This window comes from Dreissena polymorpha, chromosome 4 (assembly GCF_020536995.1).
Source record: "Dreissena polymorpha isolate Duluth1 chromosome 4, UMN_Dpol_1.0, whole genome shotgun sequence".
Lineage (NCBI taxonomy): Eukaryota > Metazoa > Mollusca > Bivalvia > Myida > Dreissenidae > Dreissena > Dreissena polymorpha.
The window spans coordinates 89197621-89218780 of record NC_068358.1 but is presented as its reverse complement, the minus strand read 5'-3'; the positions used below and the strand labels follow the sequence as shown (position 1 = coordinate 89218780).

The 21160-nt window shown below is 33.4% G+C and overlaps 1 protein-coding gene across 4 annotated transcripts in view; it reads right to left on the bottom strand.

Annotated features, from left to right (window-relative positions):
* LOC127876852 (neural cell adhesion molecule 1-like) overlaps positions 1–21160 on the bottom strand; it is a 207117-nt gene that overhangs the window by 86233 nt on the left and 99724 nt on the right. The window contains exons 1-2 of one of the 4 annotated variants that reach the window (XM_052422349.1): positions 19070–19194; positions 15648–15882 (exon numbers count right to left, since the gene is read on the bottom strand). The exons of the other annotated variants lie outside the window; for them this stretch is intronic. Of the exons in view, the coding sequence (XP_052278309.1) occupies positions 15648–15882; positions 19070–19141 (307 nt within the window). The 5' untranslated portion in view covers positions 19142–19194. Of the gene's footprint in view, positions 1–15647; positions 15883–19069; positions 19195–21160 lie in introns of those variants that run through there. 4 annotated transcript variants of the gene reach the window in all.

The window sequence follows — 21160 nt, the reverse complement described above, 5'->3', positions numbered from 1 at the left end:
AACACATTAAGTTAGTAATTAAGAAGAGTACTATGTGTGGCGCTTATAAATTTGTGTTGAATCAACACATTAAAGATTTGTGAGATCAGTGTAAAGTTATCGCAATGTATGGATGCTGAACAGTGCTTCGAAATGTTGATTACATGGTTGTAAATCACATTTGCTGAATAATCGTATACGCATACGACTAGAACACATTTACCTTCATCCACTGTTTGAAGAACAGTTCATGATGTCGAATAGGATCTGCGCTTAAAATACCTTTTGTTTAATAAAAAAACATATTGAGCTCAAATGAACAGATCCCCAATCACCTTTTAAAACCAGTGCAATATATTTAATGTAATGTAATAACGTCTGGTAAAACATGTTTTATATACAATACAGTGTAATATTTTTCCAACAACATCGGAGACATTAAGTTCAAATGTCATAGAGAGATCCTTTAGCAAAGTCAATAATTATTTGCATTTAATACATAAAACATTGGTATTCCTATAACGTTATAGTGAAATAGAATACGCACATTGTTGTTCATATATTATTCTATTTGTTATAAATAGTATGTGTTTTTTTCCACGACATTCCTTCTACAATGAAGCATTTTAAATATACTATTTAAATAAAATGTGTTGACACATTATATGAAATAAATCACGCTATCAAAGTCATGAAAGTGTGCCGTTGTGTTGATTTTGTACAAACTGTTCGCAGGCGGTAACCCAGTTTTGATAAATGTATGTGATTTACAGACATAAAAGTAGTGGATTGGAAAAATAATTCTCTCCTGATAAAATATCTGGAGTTAAATAGTTTGCTATATGATATTTAGGTCAACGGGACCAAATTCAAATGGTCATTTTGAATGTGTTTTTATTGTGTTCTTGAGAAGCATAAGCTACCCATAACATCGCATTCTGAAGCTGTGTTTTCTATAGACATATACAAATCAGATTTTCGGTTCTGCCATTCACTTGAGAAATACGATTGAATGCGATGTTTATAGCTTTATTGGAAGACTTTCTCGCTCAAACATATGTATACAAAGGTGTCATTCCATGATCTTAAATCTGTTTTATAGCAGTGGTTAAACGCAATAAAAACATATAATACCAACATATTTGTCGCATTTTTAATAAGTTATAAATGTAACTGTGGTTACGAAACCACCAGGTTCAAAGAGTGTGCAACGATTTAAACCGCTATCATTTTAATGTGAACCATATCCCTCTTAAGATGACATTGTTTTACGAGCATTCATCAAATGTTGGCGCTTTTAAAATACTTGTGTTTTTCCTCATTAGTTCAAATGTAACACATCACAATTGTTTGGACCCACACTATTCTTTTGATAACAAGAAAAAATCCCAAAATAAGTACAAGTTATGGTTCATGCAAAACGCTTAGCCAGCGATGTTTATCAGGAATTTTTTTGGTAACAACCACTATCCATTTCCGTTTAGGGCTCTTCGTCTTCCCGCGTTTTTTTTTTACTTAATTGTAATATGTTATTTTAAATCGGCACATTATTGAGTTTATTTTATGTAAACCCAATCATAACGGTAATTATATTTTATATTCCAGTTAGCTAGGATATATCTAATGTCATCAAATACATTAACTTAACAACATTTTTTATCTTTATTTTTGTTGACGAACGTTAAATGCAATCTGCTGCCGTTTTAAAAATAATATTTCATTACACTGTAAATTTATATGTCTTTAATTTGATAAATTACTATTGATTTATATTTGATACTTATTTATTGGTTTTATCAGTTGAAATATTTACGGTTCCATATTAAAAAATATATTGAATAATGAAGATCAAACATCTTTGTAAAGGTTAACATATATTTAACGCCATGTCCATTTACCCTGCTTTATTATTTTGTTTGCCTAATACAAACATTTAGTCCTTATTCTTACGTTGTAAATAGGCAGAAGAACGAACTGATAATACAACGAGTTGAAATAGTTTGAAGTATATTTTAATCGTAATACCTTTGCGTAGGCCACATAACAAAACATATTAAACACTTGTAAAATTGCATGTGAGGGTGTCCTTGCGAATAAACGTTTTGTATAGTATACATCGAGCTTTGTTTTTGATAAACGCCCGTATGGAGTTTTTTTAACACATCGCTTAATGAGGAACTGATTTTACCGAACCTTCAAATTTTGCTAATACTTTTTCATAATGATCTGTACATACTATCGATTTTGTATTATGGGATACGAACATAATTACTTGAACTATATATTATTATTAACAATATGTAAAGCTAGTTGATTTTTTATCAAAACATTTCAAACACCAGTGAAATTGTTGCATTGTAATAGAGTAATTAATACAATATAATAAGAAGGCTAAGTTTGAAAATGTGGGAAAGTTGATGTTATATACGGCTCGTTGTGACAGCGGTATTTAATGCCACACACATTCAGTTCATGTCGGGCGTACCCCTATGAAAATATGAAAAACCGGTGCCGAATTTTACCATTGTAGTACATGTGTGTATTTAATACAGGTAAATTATTTGTTAATCAATATAGGTTATTAAAGGGTTATCGATGGTTTATAGATAATCAATTGTTGAATATGAAGTGTTTACCTACAGCTTTGTTCACATTTTAATTTTTCAACGAAATTACATGGCTGACACGTTTTATTCTCTCGTATTTACTTCCTAAAAAAGTACAAGCAAATGTGTAACATCAATGTGAAGACTTTATAAAAACACTCTCATTTGAAGTCGTCACCTTCTAATGAATGCATGTTCCCAATGAATATGTGTACACATGAGCGTGTCAAAAATCCTTCATTGACAATATAGCAAAGTCTTGTTCAAACGTTTAATGCCTTTGTCAATATAAATAGTTTTACTTCTTTGTAATGGTAGTTTGGATAACTGAATACTTATTTTCTTAATATTAGTATTCTTTATGCTAAACATACTTACTAAACGCCGTTTTACTTTAAACGACTATTTAAGTAAACGCCGTTTTACTTAAAACGACTATTTAAAAAATATTCCACCATCGCTAAACATCACGTATTTTAGTATGATATTCTTGAACTCATCAACATGTGTTCTTTATCATTATTAAATGTAAACAGTATCCTGATTGTCTACTCTAAAGGTACTTCAAAGCCGAAAGAGGTAACTTACTGGAAAGCTTAGAGAACGGGATAGCTTTGACGCACCCGGGCAGTTTGAACAATGCTTTTCGCTATAAAGTTATGCAAGGTTAAGTGGACTCGCTATCTGAAAGGGTAGATAATAGACTAGTTCTCCTTGAATGCTCTAAGCTTTTAAGTACATATACGTACAGTTCAGTATTCTTCTTGTTGACCCATTTTTAATGTAAAAAAATATGTCTCACGTATGTCTATAAAATCAAATTCAATACATCGTTACAAACACAATACCTGTTATTACCGATATCAATTTGCGAATGAATTGTGCAGAAATACTCAAATAAAAAACTTTATACAAAAAACCGTTATCAAACCGAAAACCGAAGTTTTGAATTGACGATTCGATCTATCTTACGGGTGTTCCGGAGATAGTCGGTATATTACGATAAATAGATTAGACACGAGATCCATCTCGCCGAGGATTCCGGAGATAGTCTATAGCGTATTTTCGAATTCGGAATTACTCGGAATACTCGGCTTTGTCCATTGCAAAAACATATACATTTTAATGAACCGTTGACGTATTTGAAACTTTGGATTAATATCAATATTATGCGAGCATAACATATCATGTAAGTTGTTTTAATTTGCGCATTATGGATATATTTACGATCTATTTGTGTTTATTTATGCCAGAAAACAGTTTATATGGATAATATTCGGATTAAACTGCCGCCGGGATTCTGGGCGGGGGGCTTGACATGGACAATGCCGTAAGCAGTAGCAACTCCCAGCAACCCGGAGGGTCAAAAGCTGGGAGTTGGATTATTGCAACTAGATAATAGACTGGTAGGATGCAAAGGCTGGTCTGAAGCATATGGCTTACTATCAATTTCCGCAAGACGCAGATTATATTATTTCAGGCGACACCGTGAATTCGGGAGAATCCCTATACCTCCATTGTGTATTGTAATTATTTACACCAAAACAACACTGTATCGCACATCTTTATATGAAGACTTTATCTTAAGTGTTTCGGTTAAAGATTCAAAATAAACAAAATCTAGTTGGAATGTGATGGCTCTTTAATAATTTATTGACACAGCGATTACTTTATCCTTATAAGCCTCGAGTTGTTGCGAAAAGCAAATCCATGATAGCAACTAATCTCAATCAATGAACATTAATTTGGACACAAGTACGGAAGTGAGGTGTAAAAGATGTATTAAAAGAAGATATGTGATCTCTATAAAAGCAACACATAGAAAAACATTGTTTTGATATAAATAACCCAGTGCAATAAGGGAGATTTAAAAGAATAGCGCGCGTTTATTCAACATTTTCAAGAGACAATGGTCACATGCCAACATATGTAAGTCTGTAGGATACATAGAGACTGCGTTTAACTAAAAAATAAGCGATATGCTTATTTACTACTGACGGACAACTGTTCGAAGTTTTGCCTGTGTTTACAGTTGCGGAGACACTTTTTATCAATGCTAATGACTAGTCTTGTTTGTTTGCAATTCCAAAAAATACACGCCTTTATCTGCTTGTTTATAGTCAAACAGAGTAGACAAACAGAGAATTCAAATTAAATTACATATTATATCAAATATACTTGGTTAAATATGGACATAACCTGTTTGACTGAAAAGTATGAAAAGCACAAGTACATATGTTGACTGGCAATGTCGCACTGTGTCAAATCGTTTCCTTTAATCCATGTTTATACTCCTTAACAATAGTGTACACATAGATCACGTAAAATTGTGTGATGCCTTAGCGAATAGAGAAGGTTTCGTCCGACAAAATTGTAGATCATTTCACTCATCTCAATTCACTTATCGCATACGAATAAATACCCATAAACAACAATAAATTAAGAATTAGTGTCAACCTTCAAATATATCTAACGCCGCTTGACGACAGAGTCAACATGTGGATACATAAATGTTATCACGTTCCTAGACACTGTTATGTAATTATTGTTTCAGAAGTGAAAATGATATTTCTGATGCTCACTGAATATTTGATAGTCCATGTCTTGAAAAGAGCATGTATATCAATAATATATATTATGATTTTTGTCATGAAAATTGTTAATTCTATGAAACATGTGCATCAAGGCTTACAATAGTTGCATTTTCAAAGCATTAAATGCACCCTCCGTTTCTGCGATCAAGTTTAATAATGAAAAGTTTAATATTCAATGTATTTTAATAGGTAATATATGTTTTATTCGAATTCAATCCATTGTTGTCACATTGACGTTGAAGTAAATATCCAACGTATGGCACTTCCATCCGTTAGTAAAGCAATTAACGTTACAGCGACACATATCCCTGTACAGAGATGTTACATAGATTAGTTCGGCATTAATCCCGTGATACAGTTTGGATATTAACCGGAATCGTGTCATTACTCATTGAAATTGAAATGGTTAGACTGCACACGATGTGCATTTTATTTATCCTTGAATGGTATAAGGCTGTGGGTGGGTTATATTGTTTCCCATATACATTAAGGCTGATACTGAGATGTCCCGAATATGAGCGTTACATTTCAAAATATAGATCGCATTTAAGTTTAACAAATATTTATCAAGTCATGCTGAAATCGAAACATGTGTGTGTCTATCATTCATGTAAGGCTTTCGATATATTGATTCAATTGAATAAATACGCAACAGAGGTCCACATAGTTATTTATTGATATTATATTACTATCAGTATTTTTAAACAATAAGACATTGGCCATTAGTATATGACATCTACGCATAATAGGCATACTAGGGTTTCGGGAGATATACTTTCAACAATCCGTATCTATAATCAGGTATAAAAACGTTTCTTATAGCGAAATACTGATGAGGCATTACATTATAAAAACTATAACATTTCTAATTTCATAACAACATTTAACGTATGGCTGTTTTCTTTCACTAGTCGCGTCTCGGTGACCGGAAAAACTTCGGATGAATAGAAAACAGTATTCAACGACACTAAAGCCTTTTATCTACATATTTTTACCAGTTGCTGTGTCCAAAATCAACCAAAATTATCCAAAACCTTTAAAAATCTAAAAAACGGGGTCATTCGGGCTTCCCAACTAAATATCGTTTCTTGAATGCTTCGTTACTAATCCGTGTACATTTATAATTAAGCGTTTAAAACGCTTCAATATTTAAACATTTCCCGATTGATGTTTGAATATAAAGAAAAAACATTTTAGACGTCAACGTTAAAGAGCTAGCCTATATATAATGTACACATTTTACTTCTAATATATTGCAATTGGTTTGAATTGTGTCGTTGTTTCATCAGTGAACATGTCCGAATAAAAATACAACAAAAGTACGCAGACGCTAAATGAGAGATGTAAATAAATTCCTAGCACGAGACCGTTTGCCAAAACAGTTTCTGCGTTCTAAAATTAGTTTCCGAGTCTTACTTTTGCGGAATTCATGTCGGTGTGGTATATATATCTTTTTTCGTACAATGTTGACACACAATGCAAATAACTAACATGTACTCTACTCGTTAAGTTCATGCAAACAATACATTTATAAAGATTAAGATTGCTTTTCAGATGTTTTGAATTTACAAACGTGTGTATTTGCATGTAGGTTAAATTTGACTTTGTGGTCATTTTTGCATAAAAAAATATGGAACATTTTGTTGGCAATAATAATTTAAACTAATTTATGAGTTTTATAGACTACGTTTTATACGATACCTCTTAAAGTGAGATTATACGAGGTTGTCAAATTTTGATGAATTTATATAATATGTGTATAAACTGATTATAAATATATTTAAATATAAATTAAAATAAAAATTAAGAAGAATATGTGTCGAAAAATACGAAATTAGCCAGATATTTCAGTCTGAATCGAAAATGTCTGTACAGTCGAATTTGCCAGCATGTATATCATGCATATACAATGTGAAGCTAAATTTAGTGTAACGGTTCATTTTAAATTCCTGCAACGATATCTAGTCCCGGGCACACACGAACACTAAATAAAACGACGCATGCTTCGGTTATTGTAGGAGAATATGTACGAAATATCTTTGTCACAATCGGCTGGGGCGCTAATTTGTCTTTGCTGCATTTTATTAAATTCGTCTTCAATGTATAAATCTTCTTGCTTAATTTGTGTTATTGTTTCATATTTTTTATCGATATATTACAATTTAACACATATACAAATCGTGTAATATCGCTTTAAATCTGAAATATTGATCAAGATGGCCCAACGCCCCTACGTGTTCGTATTACCCTAGTCAATCGAAGCAAGCATGAATTCTCAACAAGTAACGTCTTCTTTGTAAGTAGAAGACAAATTAGTCACATTATAAAATAAGAATTCAAATGAAATGATTAAATAAAAATGGTCATACCAAGTGCATTGTAAGCATCCTTTATATTAAATACTTTACCATCACTGTTTATTTACTTTGAAAAAATAATATGAAAGTGATTGAGTAGTCAGTCAATATTTTGGTTATCAAGTCAAATGATTAATTATTTTAATTTTACCTGATTCATCAAGGTCACGTATTTACCTCATTTTTATATGTATACACAAACCAGTTTGTGTCATTGTTTTTCCGTATGCTCAGATGTACACATCATGAGCATATATGTTAATCGATGGTTAGTACCTAGACAAATAAATAGTGAGTTTTAAATATTGGTAATATGTGTAGTCAAAAGACAAAGTTCATTTTAGAAATCGCTATTCGTCGTCATCATCTTGATATGTTAATCTTTAATAATGGATAACACAAGTTTCAAGTAAGAATAATTGTTTCAAACAGATAACAAACCGGTGAAGCCAAACAATAAGCGACTTTTTACTAAACTAGATTACTATCATTTAGAGCAGGTATGTATATTGTTATAATAATAAACACGTCAATCGGACTCGTTGAAAATGCATACATTCAATCAAACCATCCACATCTACCTGAGAAATCAAACCACGAAGTAGTGTTATTCGTGCGGATTTAGTACGTATTCACACAGGAGATTTGCATTGCAATATCTTAGCAAACCGTCCCCATACAATAAACGTGCGAAATAGGAATTCCAATCCTAATGTTTGTAACTGTTTCAAGTTCATGGATTTTCTTCATTCCAAATTAATTTGTTGGAAAAAAGTCAATAATATTGTTATACTATCTAAATATCACGAACTGTATATTTAAGCTTAAATTACATGAAATCCATAAAGCGCGATTAAAACGCGTTGCCATAGAGACCTCAGTAACGACAAGCGGTGCACGCGTTAAGCGCATTTTTATTTGGTTTAAATGTCGTTGATAAACAGCATTTAGGGCAAATTTCACGTGGCATTGACGTCACATATCTACGCCAAACGTAGATTGAATATTCAACGTTGTGTACATCATTCTCAGCTGCAACACCGCGAAGGTAACAATGACAGTAGTAAACGTAGCGAAATCATGACGTCAGTTGACGACTTTCAACTACGCACGGTGATTAAGTTTTGTCACTCGTTTGGCTACAAACCGACCAAAACGTTTACAGAAGTTGAAAATTCGAAACAATTTAACTGTTCAATATCGTTGGCATTCAAACGGCACGAGAGACTTAGAAAGGGACGCGAATCTGTAGAAGATGATGACCGAAGTGGTAGGCCAGCGCACGTTAAACAAATTATGACGGACAAAGATAGAGACCTGATTAAAACAGGCGTTTAACGGTGCGATATATCGCGGAAGAGCTTGGAATTGGCACTACAACGATTTTCAGAATACTAACCGAGGTTTTCAAATTCAAGGTTAGTGTCGGACGGGTTCAAACACTTCTCTCTGATGAAGAACGAGTGAAACGCGTAACGGTAACGTGCTAAGGGGATTTTTTAAGAAGATACCATGAAGAACCCTTTTAGGACCATATCGTCACACTTGATGAGACGTAGTTATGGCACTTAGCTCTGGAGACGAAAGGACAATTTTCAGTGTGGAAAACAGCAGCAAGTCCTCCGCCGAAGAAAACCCGGGTCATGAAGTCTGGTGGAAAACATATCTTCTTCATGAATAGACGGGGAATGCTGCTCATCCACCAGGTGCCTGATGGTCAGACAATAAATGCTACATATTATCAAAAGGTAATGGCAATTTCGTTATTTAATTATGTACTGTCATTTGACAATTGTGTTATTACTTTAAACAATCGTATTCAAAATAGAAAAGAAAACAATAACGATTAAAAAAAAGTTGCATAAAACTTATAACACTTGAATATGCTTACTGCCGGGATTTTATGAATACTCCAAGGAAAAAGATGCCACGGCCGTCAAACTACACCATGACAATAAACCTGCGGGCCCAGTCAACGCCGCAGTCATACTCCTTACAGCCCGGATTTGGCCCCTATGGACTTTCGCGTCTTCCCGAAAGTTAAATCACTGTAACACAGTTGCGCGGTATTCTCTGTGCAGGTTAACAGGAACTTACAGTTGCAGCACAGAGAATCATGTCGTCTTTTCAGGCTGACTTGTATAGAGACACTTTTGACAAGTGGATTTCCCGACGCATAAAGTACATTTGCGTTTGAGGTTATATAGTGGAAAAGATTTGACAGGTGTTAACTTTATAATGTCATTGACGTTGGACAGAAACGTTATGAATGCGCATTGTGTTTATGTTTAAATATCTGTAATATATTTATTTGTTGTATGTATTTCCATGATATTTGCAGAGTAGGTTTGCATAGGACGAAATATTCGAATCATGCAATATGTCTATCCAGTTATGTTACCGAATGAAAGTTATAGCGACAATCCTCGACCTTCTGGAACATTCGTATAAGAATAGGTCCCAGGTGTTTGAAAAGGTGTTTGAAAATCAGCTTACGATTATATTAAACATCTGATAGTTTATGATACAGTACTTTAAAAAGACTAATGTTTAAGTATGACATCTACGGAATTCTCTTCGCACCAGTGCGATAACATACTTGAAAAATCATATATCAGCTTTACCTAGCAGCTTTTATTTACTACAAATCCTGCAGAGTCTATCAGCATTTAGAATTGTCGGTCGTATATAATATTTATGATATTTAAAAAACTAATTAAAAATACCTTTCCTAGGCAAAACAAACACATGAGAACAGTGAACTGTGTTGATTTAAAACAAAACAACACATTTCTTTAATCAAGTTCAAACCTCACTTTTTTTGCAGACATGAGATAATTAGGTGTTTTAGTGTACAATAACATTCTTGTATCCGGAAGCTACAATTTAGTAAAAAAATGTTTAAAACAAAGCAAAGAACAGCCAGTCTACTCAAAACATACTGTATATAGAAACATAAGACGCCACAATTCAAATCTTAACCTGATATATTAGATGGCAAGTAGCTTTTCATAGATAAGTATATTTTTCAATCAACCAATTTCAAACATTTCCATCACCATGCACACAAGTTATGTTATTTAACATGGTTGATGATTCATGGTTGTTAACTACTCTCTTAATAATATAGGATTTTAAATGGTTTATGTTATGCTAAGTGTCAACTCAAACAAAGTATTTTCAAACTATTGAAAGATGATTGATCTAGCCAATTTATGGAATATCAATATATATAAATATAAAGCATAAATAATAAAGTAATAAGATATTTTATGTTATGCTTTCCGGTGGTTTATAGAGAAATATCAGTGAAATAAAACTTTTATTTCACTGGTTAAAACAGTGAAAAATAACAGTGACAAATATCGATATTTTTCGCTGTTTTACTTTGAAATGACGTCATTTTTCGACGAAAAGATGTCATAAATCCAGCGTTATCCAGATGAACTATTTTACAATGTAAATAAACGGTGACAAACTCATAAAATAAAATAAAATAGTTAGATTCGATGGAATATCGACTTTAATTCACTCGTGATCATAAAAAATACATACTTTCACGAGAGGCGACAATATTATTTAATATGATTACTCGTGAAATAAAATCGATATTCCATCGAATCCAACAAATATCCTCTAATAGTAAATACATCACATAATGTTCAGTGAATTAAATTAAGGAAACAATTTAGTCTTATATTTATTATATAAATTTAAATTCTATTATTTGCACTCAATTCAGTCTATTGAATAACATTACGTATAGAAAAAATGTAACGATATCATATGGCTTTACGAACTGAACATATTTATTGGACTGTCATGATTCCAATATTTTTTAGTTACAAAATACGATTTGGGTACGTGTATATCGTATTTAATACCTTTCCGAGAAGCATATGCGCATACCGTGATGCATAGCAAACGATGCCGTGAGAGTCCAAACCATGACACAACATTTGCATAGGAAACGACAATCATGAATTATATGCATTTAGGGAAAAATACTACGTCGAACGATATATACAATGTATTGGTGAATATTGAATAACGCTCTAGATAACGATTGTAATAACATAATTTTATCATACTGTATGAAAGAGAGTTATTTTCAAAAGAGGTGTTTCACGCTCTCATCTTTGGAATGAAATTAATATAGACTTCGCAAAATATTACATAATGACTCAGTCATTGTTTCATCCCCAAGTGTGATGTTTTAACAAAATTGTCTCAAATGAAAGGATTACACGCGGTTTATCCATGGGTCATTTGTTAATTGTATTCTATTTTGCGTTCCAATATAATCACATGTGTACACAGAGAAAATAGCACTTAGGTATGTTAGGTATGTTAGTAAGAACGTTACTTTTACTGTTCGGGAAGTAATCTGACGAATCATCCCATCGTGTCCAAGGTTTCCGGCAAATCTATACCAATACAGAAGGTTAAACACTTTCTTGAGCAACACAAAGTTATATTTACACACACACACACACACACACACACACACACACACACACACACACACACACACACACACACACACACACACACACACACACACACACACACACACACACACACACACACACACACACACACACACACACACACACACACACACACACACACACACACACACACACACACACACACACACACACACACACACACACACACACACACACACACACACACACACACCCACCCACACACACACACACACACACACACACACACACAAACACACACACACACACACACACACACACACACACACACACACACACACACACACACACACACACACACACACACACACACACACACACACACACACACACACACACACACACACACACACACACACACACACATGTATATATATAAATATATAGATATTTTTTAAGCCAATTTAAGAAACAAAGTGCGTGTTATTATATCCAAGTCATGCAGCGTCTTCACGACGTCATTCTGATAACAAGGCCCAAATCAATTGGAATAAATAGCAGTTACATGTAGAGTTTATAACGTTTATGTTAATAAATAATAACAACATAAATAATGATATGACAACATATATGATACATTCGTATGCTTTTCATACTTGTTTACAACAATAGTCACTTACGTTTGAATCACGCTGAACCCGTATTTACAAAAATTGTAAAACTATACAAAACAATAACAACTAAATGTGATCATATTCGTTAAAGAAAACGTACAAAAGACATCGGAATTCGACAATTATTTTAGCATAAGTAATAGTAATTAAAAGAACAAATTCAATATTGGACGCACCCTGTTTAATTATGTTTTATATTAAGCATACATTCTAGTAAGTACAAACCATTCGTTGCCCTTGGACCAATAACTTTAAATTAGAACAACATGAATGAAACAATTATCTTGAAATGATGTCAAATTAGTACCAACTTTGAACAATTGTCGGTGATTGCTTTTTGCTAATAGGTCGTAAATCGTCAACATAAAAATACCATTGGTGGATAATTTTATTTACGGCTCTTTTCATAGAAAAATTGTCAAATGTTGATTGAAAAAGCAATATGGTCGCGGCGTTGTTTCAAAATGAATTTCACGATACGAAGGTGAACATTGTAATTTACATGATGATATACATCCGTGTTCAACTTCTATGTTTGTGTTCTAAGAAACAAATGATTAAAGGCTACAAAACATTTAAAAAGGTAATGTAAACAGGCTGAAAATGGCTTTATTGCGCTAGGCATTCGCCTAAATCATTAAGGTTCAAATGCTTTAGATGAACTCAATAAAGGTATCTAAATACCGGTACTGTTTTGAGACGTGTTTGTAAAGCAGACCTACAATTTTGTCCGTTATTTAGCATATTTTATTTTACTCGAATTAAAATATTAAGCGAAAATCATAGCAATTGTTGCCTACGAAAAAATAATATCGCTATTCAAAGAGTCTTCACCTCTCTATTTCGAACACAGTAATAATAATATGTATCCGCATGCAGGTCTAACATATATCTTCATTTGTTAAGGTCTGGGAAACCTATTGCTATGATGAGGTTATCGTCCAGAATAATGTTGCTGTCGTAAGTGACGTTTGCAAGCTAGTGCTCCAATAAACTGCAAGTGCGTCATTTTTACCATGTGATTCTAACGCGTCTGAATGGGCATGATCTGTATTATATGAATACCTCTCCGTTTCTAGATCTGAAGAAACAATACAAATTGCACAGTAATACTCATTACATATGCACCACAACAATACACTTCATGTTTTATAAATACAGTTTGATTAATGCATGACACTCAACTCATTACCTAAATACAGTTATCAATTAATGCTTATGTAATATGTTGATCTTTTAGATAAATTATATAATATAACACTGTATTCGTACCTCGTTTTGGATCTTTGTGATTCTTTTTGTCTGAAAGATAACGAACATAATGTGCATAATGTGCACAAATACGTCCACTGAATTAATATTGGCATGCTTGTTTTATAAGAGACGATTGAAAATACAGTCATTTATATTCCAAACCTTATTTTTCATCTGTGCAAAGGGAAATAGTTATATGGCAGATACGATACGAATGTATAAATCTTAAAAACAAATGTATGCAAGCGTGTACATGACGCATTTACTTGCATACACATCGCTAATATCAATACAAATGAAAAATAAGGAAATAGGCTGAAGACATAATTTGCATACCATTAAGAACGTGGACTTTAAACCCCTGTGCAAGCGTTTTAGTCAACAGACAGACGTAATGCCCTCTGTCATCAGTGGTGACGTTTTTGATCACAAGTTCACTTATCAATGACCTTCCAGGCATTGGTTTCGAGTTTAATTGAAGAATGCGCCCGGACTTCATTTTGCTAATTGGTTCCCCGTCGAAAAACCAGTCCACAGAATCCGGGGCCTTTAAAGCACCCGTGGCGTTGCAGACTAGTCGAATGTCTTCCATAAGGCTTACGTACTCTGTCCCAGTCAATTCAAGCTCTGCAATCGTGGATTACAATAGGAATTGACAATAAATACCGTGCGAGTGAAAAAGCAATATGTTGTTTCTAAACCACAAGAAATGTTTTGGAGAGATTTAAGAATGAGTATCTATACATAACTTCAAGAAACTACATTCCTCGTTCCGATTGTGTTTTTGTGAACATAAATTAACATGATTAAATAATAAATATTCGAATTCAGATAAGTTTGTGCAGAACGATGTATCCGGGTATTTTTACAATCATATATATATATATATATATATATATATATATATATATATATATATATATATATATATATATATATATATATATATATATATATATATACGCTATATGATTTAAACAAGATGTGTTTGTGAAGCACTATGTCCATCTATATATTTGACCTTTGACATTTAAGAATGACCTTGACCTATCACCACTCCGAATGAGCAACTCCAAGAGATACACATGCATGCCAAATATCAAGTTGCTATCTTCAACATTGCAAAAATTATGGCCAATGTTAAAGTTTGACGCAAACAATCCAACAAACCAGCAAACAAGCAGACAGGGCAAAAACAATATTTCCCCCAGTATAGACTCGGGGACATAAAAATACCCTGTTACGAAAATGTCATTATCTTATTTTTAATTTCTGAAAAGAACGAAGAATAACACGTACCTTGTATATATTGAATCGGCTCTGAAAAAAAAAGAGATACGTCAGTTTTGGCTCATAAATTGTAGACTACCTTTTTGTATTCAGCAATAATAATGTTGCCGCACATTTTATACACGTGACAAATACGGTGAAAAAACTGTGAGAATGCCATTGAAAGTCTTAATTAACCATGTGAATTTCGATATATATATATATATATATATATATATATATATATATATATATATATATATATATATATATATATATATATATATATATATATATATATACATATATAATATTTCATTAGTTAAAAGTATTTATAAGTTATTCATTAGATTGGGCTGTGTACAGATGTCGCTAAAACAGACATATCGTTGCATTATTTTTAAAAGCGTATTTACGCATATTTCAAACAACAGTTCGAACTCAACAGATTACTAGTACATACCTAAAAGATTTAACGTTATATTGAACGTGTAGTTTTTTGTTGCGCTGATTTGACACGCGTATGTGCCTTCTTGGTCCTTAGATACGTTCTTGATGATCAGATCGTATCTGCTTTCCTCATTCTCTACATCCTGCGGGTTGATTTCTTCAATCTGGACCTCGATGTCTTTGTCAGGGGTGAAGGTCGTCTTGCCGAGGGTAAGAGGTGATTCCTCATCCGCTTTCCGCCAAACGACCTGTTGTCATCGACACGGGGACACATTTAATACGACACATTTCTAGTTTGGCTTCATTCGTGTAAGTTTGTTACGGTGGTGATTTGAATAATAAGGACAATAAAACATTTATTATGTCGTTACGAACATATTTAAGTTTATAAGGACACCCTCATATTGAACAAAACAAGATATATATAGAATATTTACACGCAAATTTGAAATTTAATTGTAATTGCTTAAATAGCTATACATGTGGCACACTGATGTTCACACAGCACATGTTTGTTTAATATACCATCTCCGCCAGGCAGTTAAAAATAGCTGAGTAAAGACAAATATCGGGGTCTACATACGTTATATTGCGCACAAAAAAAGCCATTAAAATATAACAGCAAATATAAATGTGTTGACGATCATCAACGCATGAAGATTATGCACCATTGAAGGTTTGAGCGAAACTATGTAAGCAGTTACCGAAGGTAAGCGTGCGCGTACTTTAAGAGCTTTGATATGCTTTTAATTGAGAAACAGAGGCAAAAGTGATGCCCCAAATTGCCGAAGCCTACATTTTGTATTTCCACAGATCAATTAATTATTAAAATGCAGCTGTTTAACTTGGAACAAAATCAACGAAACCGTTAAAAGGGAGTTCAGTTCATAAAAAGATTCGGACTATGTTTCCTTTACTTGAGGAGGAACAGATGGACACAAATTTAGACAAAACTAGTATCAACAAAATTCTTTCTTTCTGATCAACACTGTAATGTTGTTCAGCTGTAAACACGGGGAAAGATCAACCCCGCAAAGAAAAAGTAAAAATAAAAGCTTAAGACCGATAGTTTTAACTCTATCCAAGTTGTTCGCAGAACAAAAATTTCCTGTCTTTTAATCAACACTCTAAGGTTATTAAGCTGTGAAGTTTGATAAAGATGATCCTAGCACAGAAATGGTAACAACAAAAGCTTTATCGTTGAGAAATAGACCGAGTGTCATACTTTTGCCAAAGCTTGTACACATGCAGCTGTAAAAAACATTCCTTTACAATTATCCACACATTAAGATTATTCCGCTGTCACACAAAACATACGGATTCATTTATCTGGAAGGCAAGTGATAACGGGGGATGTGCACTTGATTTTGGATCAATGCTATACTGCAAAATTAGACGAATTAACATTTTGGATAAACATTATTACAGCCAAATTGTGTTATTGTTTTGCCGTACACGTTTGAGTGAGGTCCATGCGACTCATAAAAAAGTAGTTTATAATATAAGCTTAAAAGTGGAAAAAGCGACAATGCACCATATTCAGCTGTTATTGAGGGGTTAAATACACAAGCTACGTGTGCTAGAATGGACACTTGATGCTTCCGATTAATTTGGTATACAACTGTATGTGAATATACTGTATATTTGCTATTTTTAAGCATTGCAAAACATGTATAGTGTGTATGCATTATTTGTGTATGTTGTTTGTGCAGTGGCCGCATTGGTTTGATCAAAGCGCTATTGCATCATCTGAGACGCAACTCAGTTTTCAAAATTATATTATAGCTTTTTATATCGCACATTTGAAATGAACACACATGCATAAAGATTGTGTCTTAAAGCACAGGTCGAGATGTGTATACACTGCTTCACCTCATATTGATGTTATAGAGATAACTAAGACAAATCACAAACATATGTCTCTTTTTTCGCAATTGGTTGCTGGACTGGCAACCATCTTTAGAATTTTGGTTGCCTTGCAAACGAATAACAAACCTAGAATCATGTACATGTTGTGTTATGTGTATCTAAGACTTTATTTATTTTCTTTATATTATTGAGTAACACTTTTGCAGACATGACAGACTTTTCATGCATCATGTCTTGTTAAGAGCTGGAATTGAGTCGTTTCCTAGGCCTAATTGATCCACAGTCGACAATGTGTATTCTATGTTAAATTGGATTGAGTTGATCAAGCTTTGAAAAGTTGCACTGCTTTTTAGCCCAACTGTAGCCAACTTTTGAAATTGAGTTACCTGGGCTTAATTCTATTGGCCCCAGGCTTACATGCAAACACCGAACCTGTAAGTTATTCATAATTAAAGATCTGACAGTCTGTTGAACTCATTCAATTTGCAAGTCTGAAGACAATAAAGGGACCTTTTCACGTTTTGGTAAATTGACGAAACGATTTAATAATTTGGAGAGTTCTGTTGTTGTCGTTACATATTTTCATACTACAAGGATTGCTTATATAAAGTATAAAATACATCGTTCATGGTATGAGCACGGAAGGCCGAGTGGTCTAAACGATAGACTTGTATTCCAGGGGTCAGTGGTTTGACTATTTAAATGGAGCTTTTAACATCCAATGTTTTACATTTATCAATATTAAGCATTTAATGACAAAAATGTGAAAAGGTCACTTTTAGATGTTTACTAACAATGACACAAGGTATAATTTAGAACTCATTAGTTGTTTATTTGATTTTAAAGAGATTTGCCTTGTCAGCGAGGTTACTTTGAAGTTATTATCACTTTTATCCTTTTTTAAATCATTAATAGAAAAGATCATTTAAGCTTCATTTTGGAAAAAAACAGGGCTTAATACATATACATTAATTGTTTTCCATGTACCAGAAACTCTCTTTTTAAGGAAAAACACCATAAATCAAAAAGTGTCCTCCTTGATTAGCTTGTGTGCATTGCACATGTTAATCAGTGTGCACTGGCTAATCTGGGACACCACGAATTTGACATGCATTTAGCCCCGTTTTCCCTGCAGCAAATAGGTTCAGAGTTCAATGACAAACTGGCCAATGTCGTCCCACAATCTGTTAAACACTATTCATTATGTACCATCACTGCTGTCTGCTGCTTTCTGCAGTATACCAGTGGTAGAACAGGCAGGTGTGGTTATTGCTCTTAGCGTAGTTAGTTCCTAGCGTAGTTAACAGCAGACTGACTTGCAAAAAACACTGATAACCTTAGTCCTTCGCAAGCGAAGAACTAAAATGAATAAACAAAACCATGGACTTTGCGTTGCTTATAGCAATTATTTCCTACTGACGCAGCTGACGTCGACCATATTTTAACAGGATAATACAATTCCGCGGCATAGTTAATATGATGCCCGTATAGTGATCAGAAGGTGCAGCCCATATTTATAAGCCTGTGGTGTTTGAGGCACTTTGGCAATATAAACGGAACACTTACAAATTTCGGACCGAGATTATGAATCCTACATCGGAGGTGCGCGGTCTCACCCACGTGGACTGTGATGTTCATAGGGACGGGCAGAAATCTTGGAATGGGGGAAGGGTTTCTCCTGTAGTAGTCGTAGGCATCTGAAGAACACACAACACATCATTTACACACATGGAGGCAATATTCAATTATAAACACTGGATTATTTGGTAAACTGAACTATATTAGTTTGATATAAGTACACAGGAAGTGCAAATCGACAAATAAAAAACAGACAATTGCTTGGTTAAGGAAAACCAAAAACGTTTTTTTCGTTTTATCATTTTCTAAATACGAATATATAGTTACTCATGTACTTCATACAGCTAGAATATAAAACTCAAACATGCTCAAAACATGAAATTAGTATTAGAAAAGAAACTTTTTAGAAGATACATTTGATCAGAGTTTAACACAATTACGAAAGTTTTCATTTATTAATAGCGATCACCAATTCAATCAACAGGACCAAATGTTTTAAGGGTCAAACCTAAAAATTTCCAAAGGTACTTAACAACTTAGTGCGGTGGTTGTTTGGACAAGGTTTGAAATAGACTTATAGGGAAAACTGGCACAATTGTTGAATGAATAACCCATATGCAAGTTCGAAATCAGTCCATATATCGTAACAACACACTTGGTATGTTCAAGTTCCACGCTAAGTGGGTAAAATAGGTTTTGTAAAATGTTCAAATCTTTTAATTATAGCCACATAAGAAAGACTTCCCACCTCGTGGATGTCATGATTTCAGTAAACATAATTGTGTCCTTATTATTTTCAGTAGCGCCATACGTTTTTGTACAACACAATACTTAACTCCACCGACATTCCGTTTTATCAGTCTTTCTGAAATACGTATGACTAAGCCCTCTCTGACCGTCTGACAAAACGCAAAATGCATTGTGCTTGACAGAGCTATTACACGTCTTAGGATGCTAACAAAATGTTATTCGACAACTCGGGAGCGTATGTACACTAGCAGCACCCTGCATGTACGAGAAGTCAGGGGTCCTAACATACCACCGTCTGCTACAGTGCAACACTTGCTCGATGCAGATAACACGTTTTGTGTATTGTGTTATTTTTTCGGACGAAATGGCAGATTGAAAGATTTAATGGTCGACGGGAAAACCTACTGTCCCATCCGGCGATATAAATAGGGGACTTACAACTGATTGAAAGGTTATGTATCTTTATACTAAGGTTTATGTAGGCATTTTCTTTCAACAAACGTTTCCCAATATAGAAAAACACATTTTGCAGAAACTTGTTAAGGAAAGAAAAACTATAACATGGCGTTTTGAGTTCAGCAATCCGATCCGGCAATCGGCTGTGTTTGATTTACTGATAAACGACTAAAAAAGGCCCTATATGTACATGAACAATAACAAATGCCAATACAACGGTCGAGTCTGTCAACTAAGCGCGCATATTAAAAGACTTCGACGTACCAGCACATAATATATTTACAAATACATTACAAATTGAACAAGACTTATTGTTTCATACTATTACATAAGTCGAATTCCATAATTAATTCGTGTTTGATACTTAGTCATGTTACTTTATTGATATGTTTGATATACGTTTATGTTAATGTAGCACATGCAACACATACATTTAAGACATGAACCTTGTATGAATATAGCATTATTAAACTTTAGTCTTTAGCCTGCAGCTTAAACGAACTGATTTCAATGTAAAACATGTCAACTGTGCGGAACAACGAAGAGAACATGTGCGAACGCAATATCAATTACAAATATAGATTTTGTTTTTCAACAAAAACAATAAATATAAGCCTGTATACTTATCGGAAGCCATAACCTCAATTATGGATCACGTACGAACCAGACAACAATGTTTTGAAGTACTCTGCCCAATATCCAATATATATATATATAAATATATAAATATATAAATATATATATATATATATATATATATATATATATATATATATATATATATATATATATATATATATATTTATTTATTTATTTATATATGCACTTAAATGACTGAGAATTGCGAATTTCATCTGTATGTTTTTTTTTAAT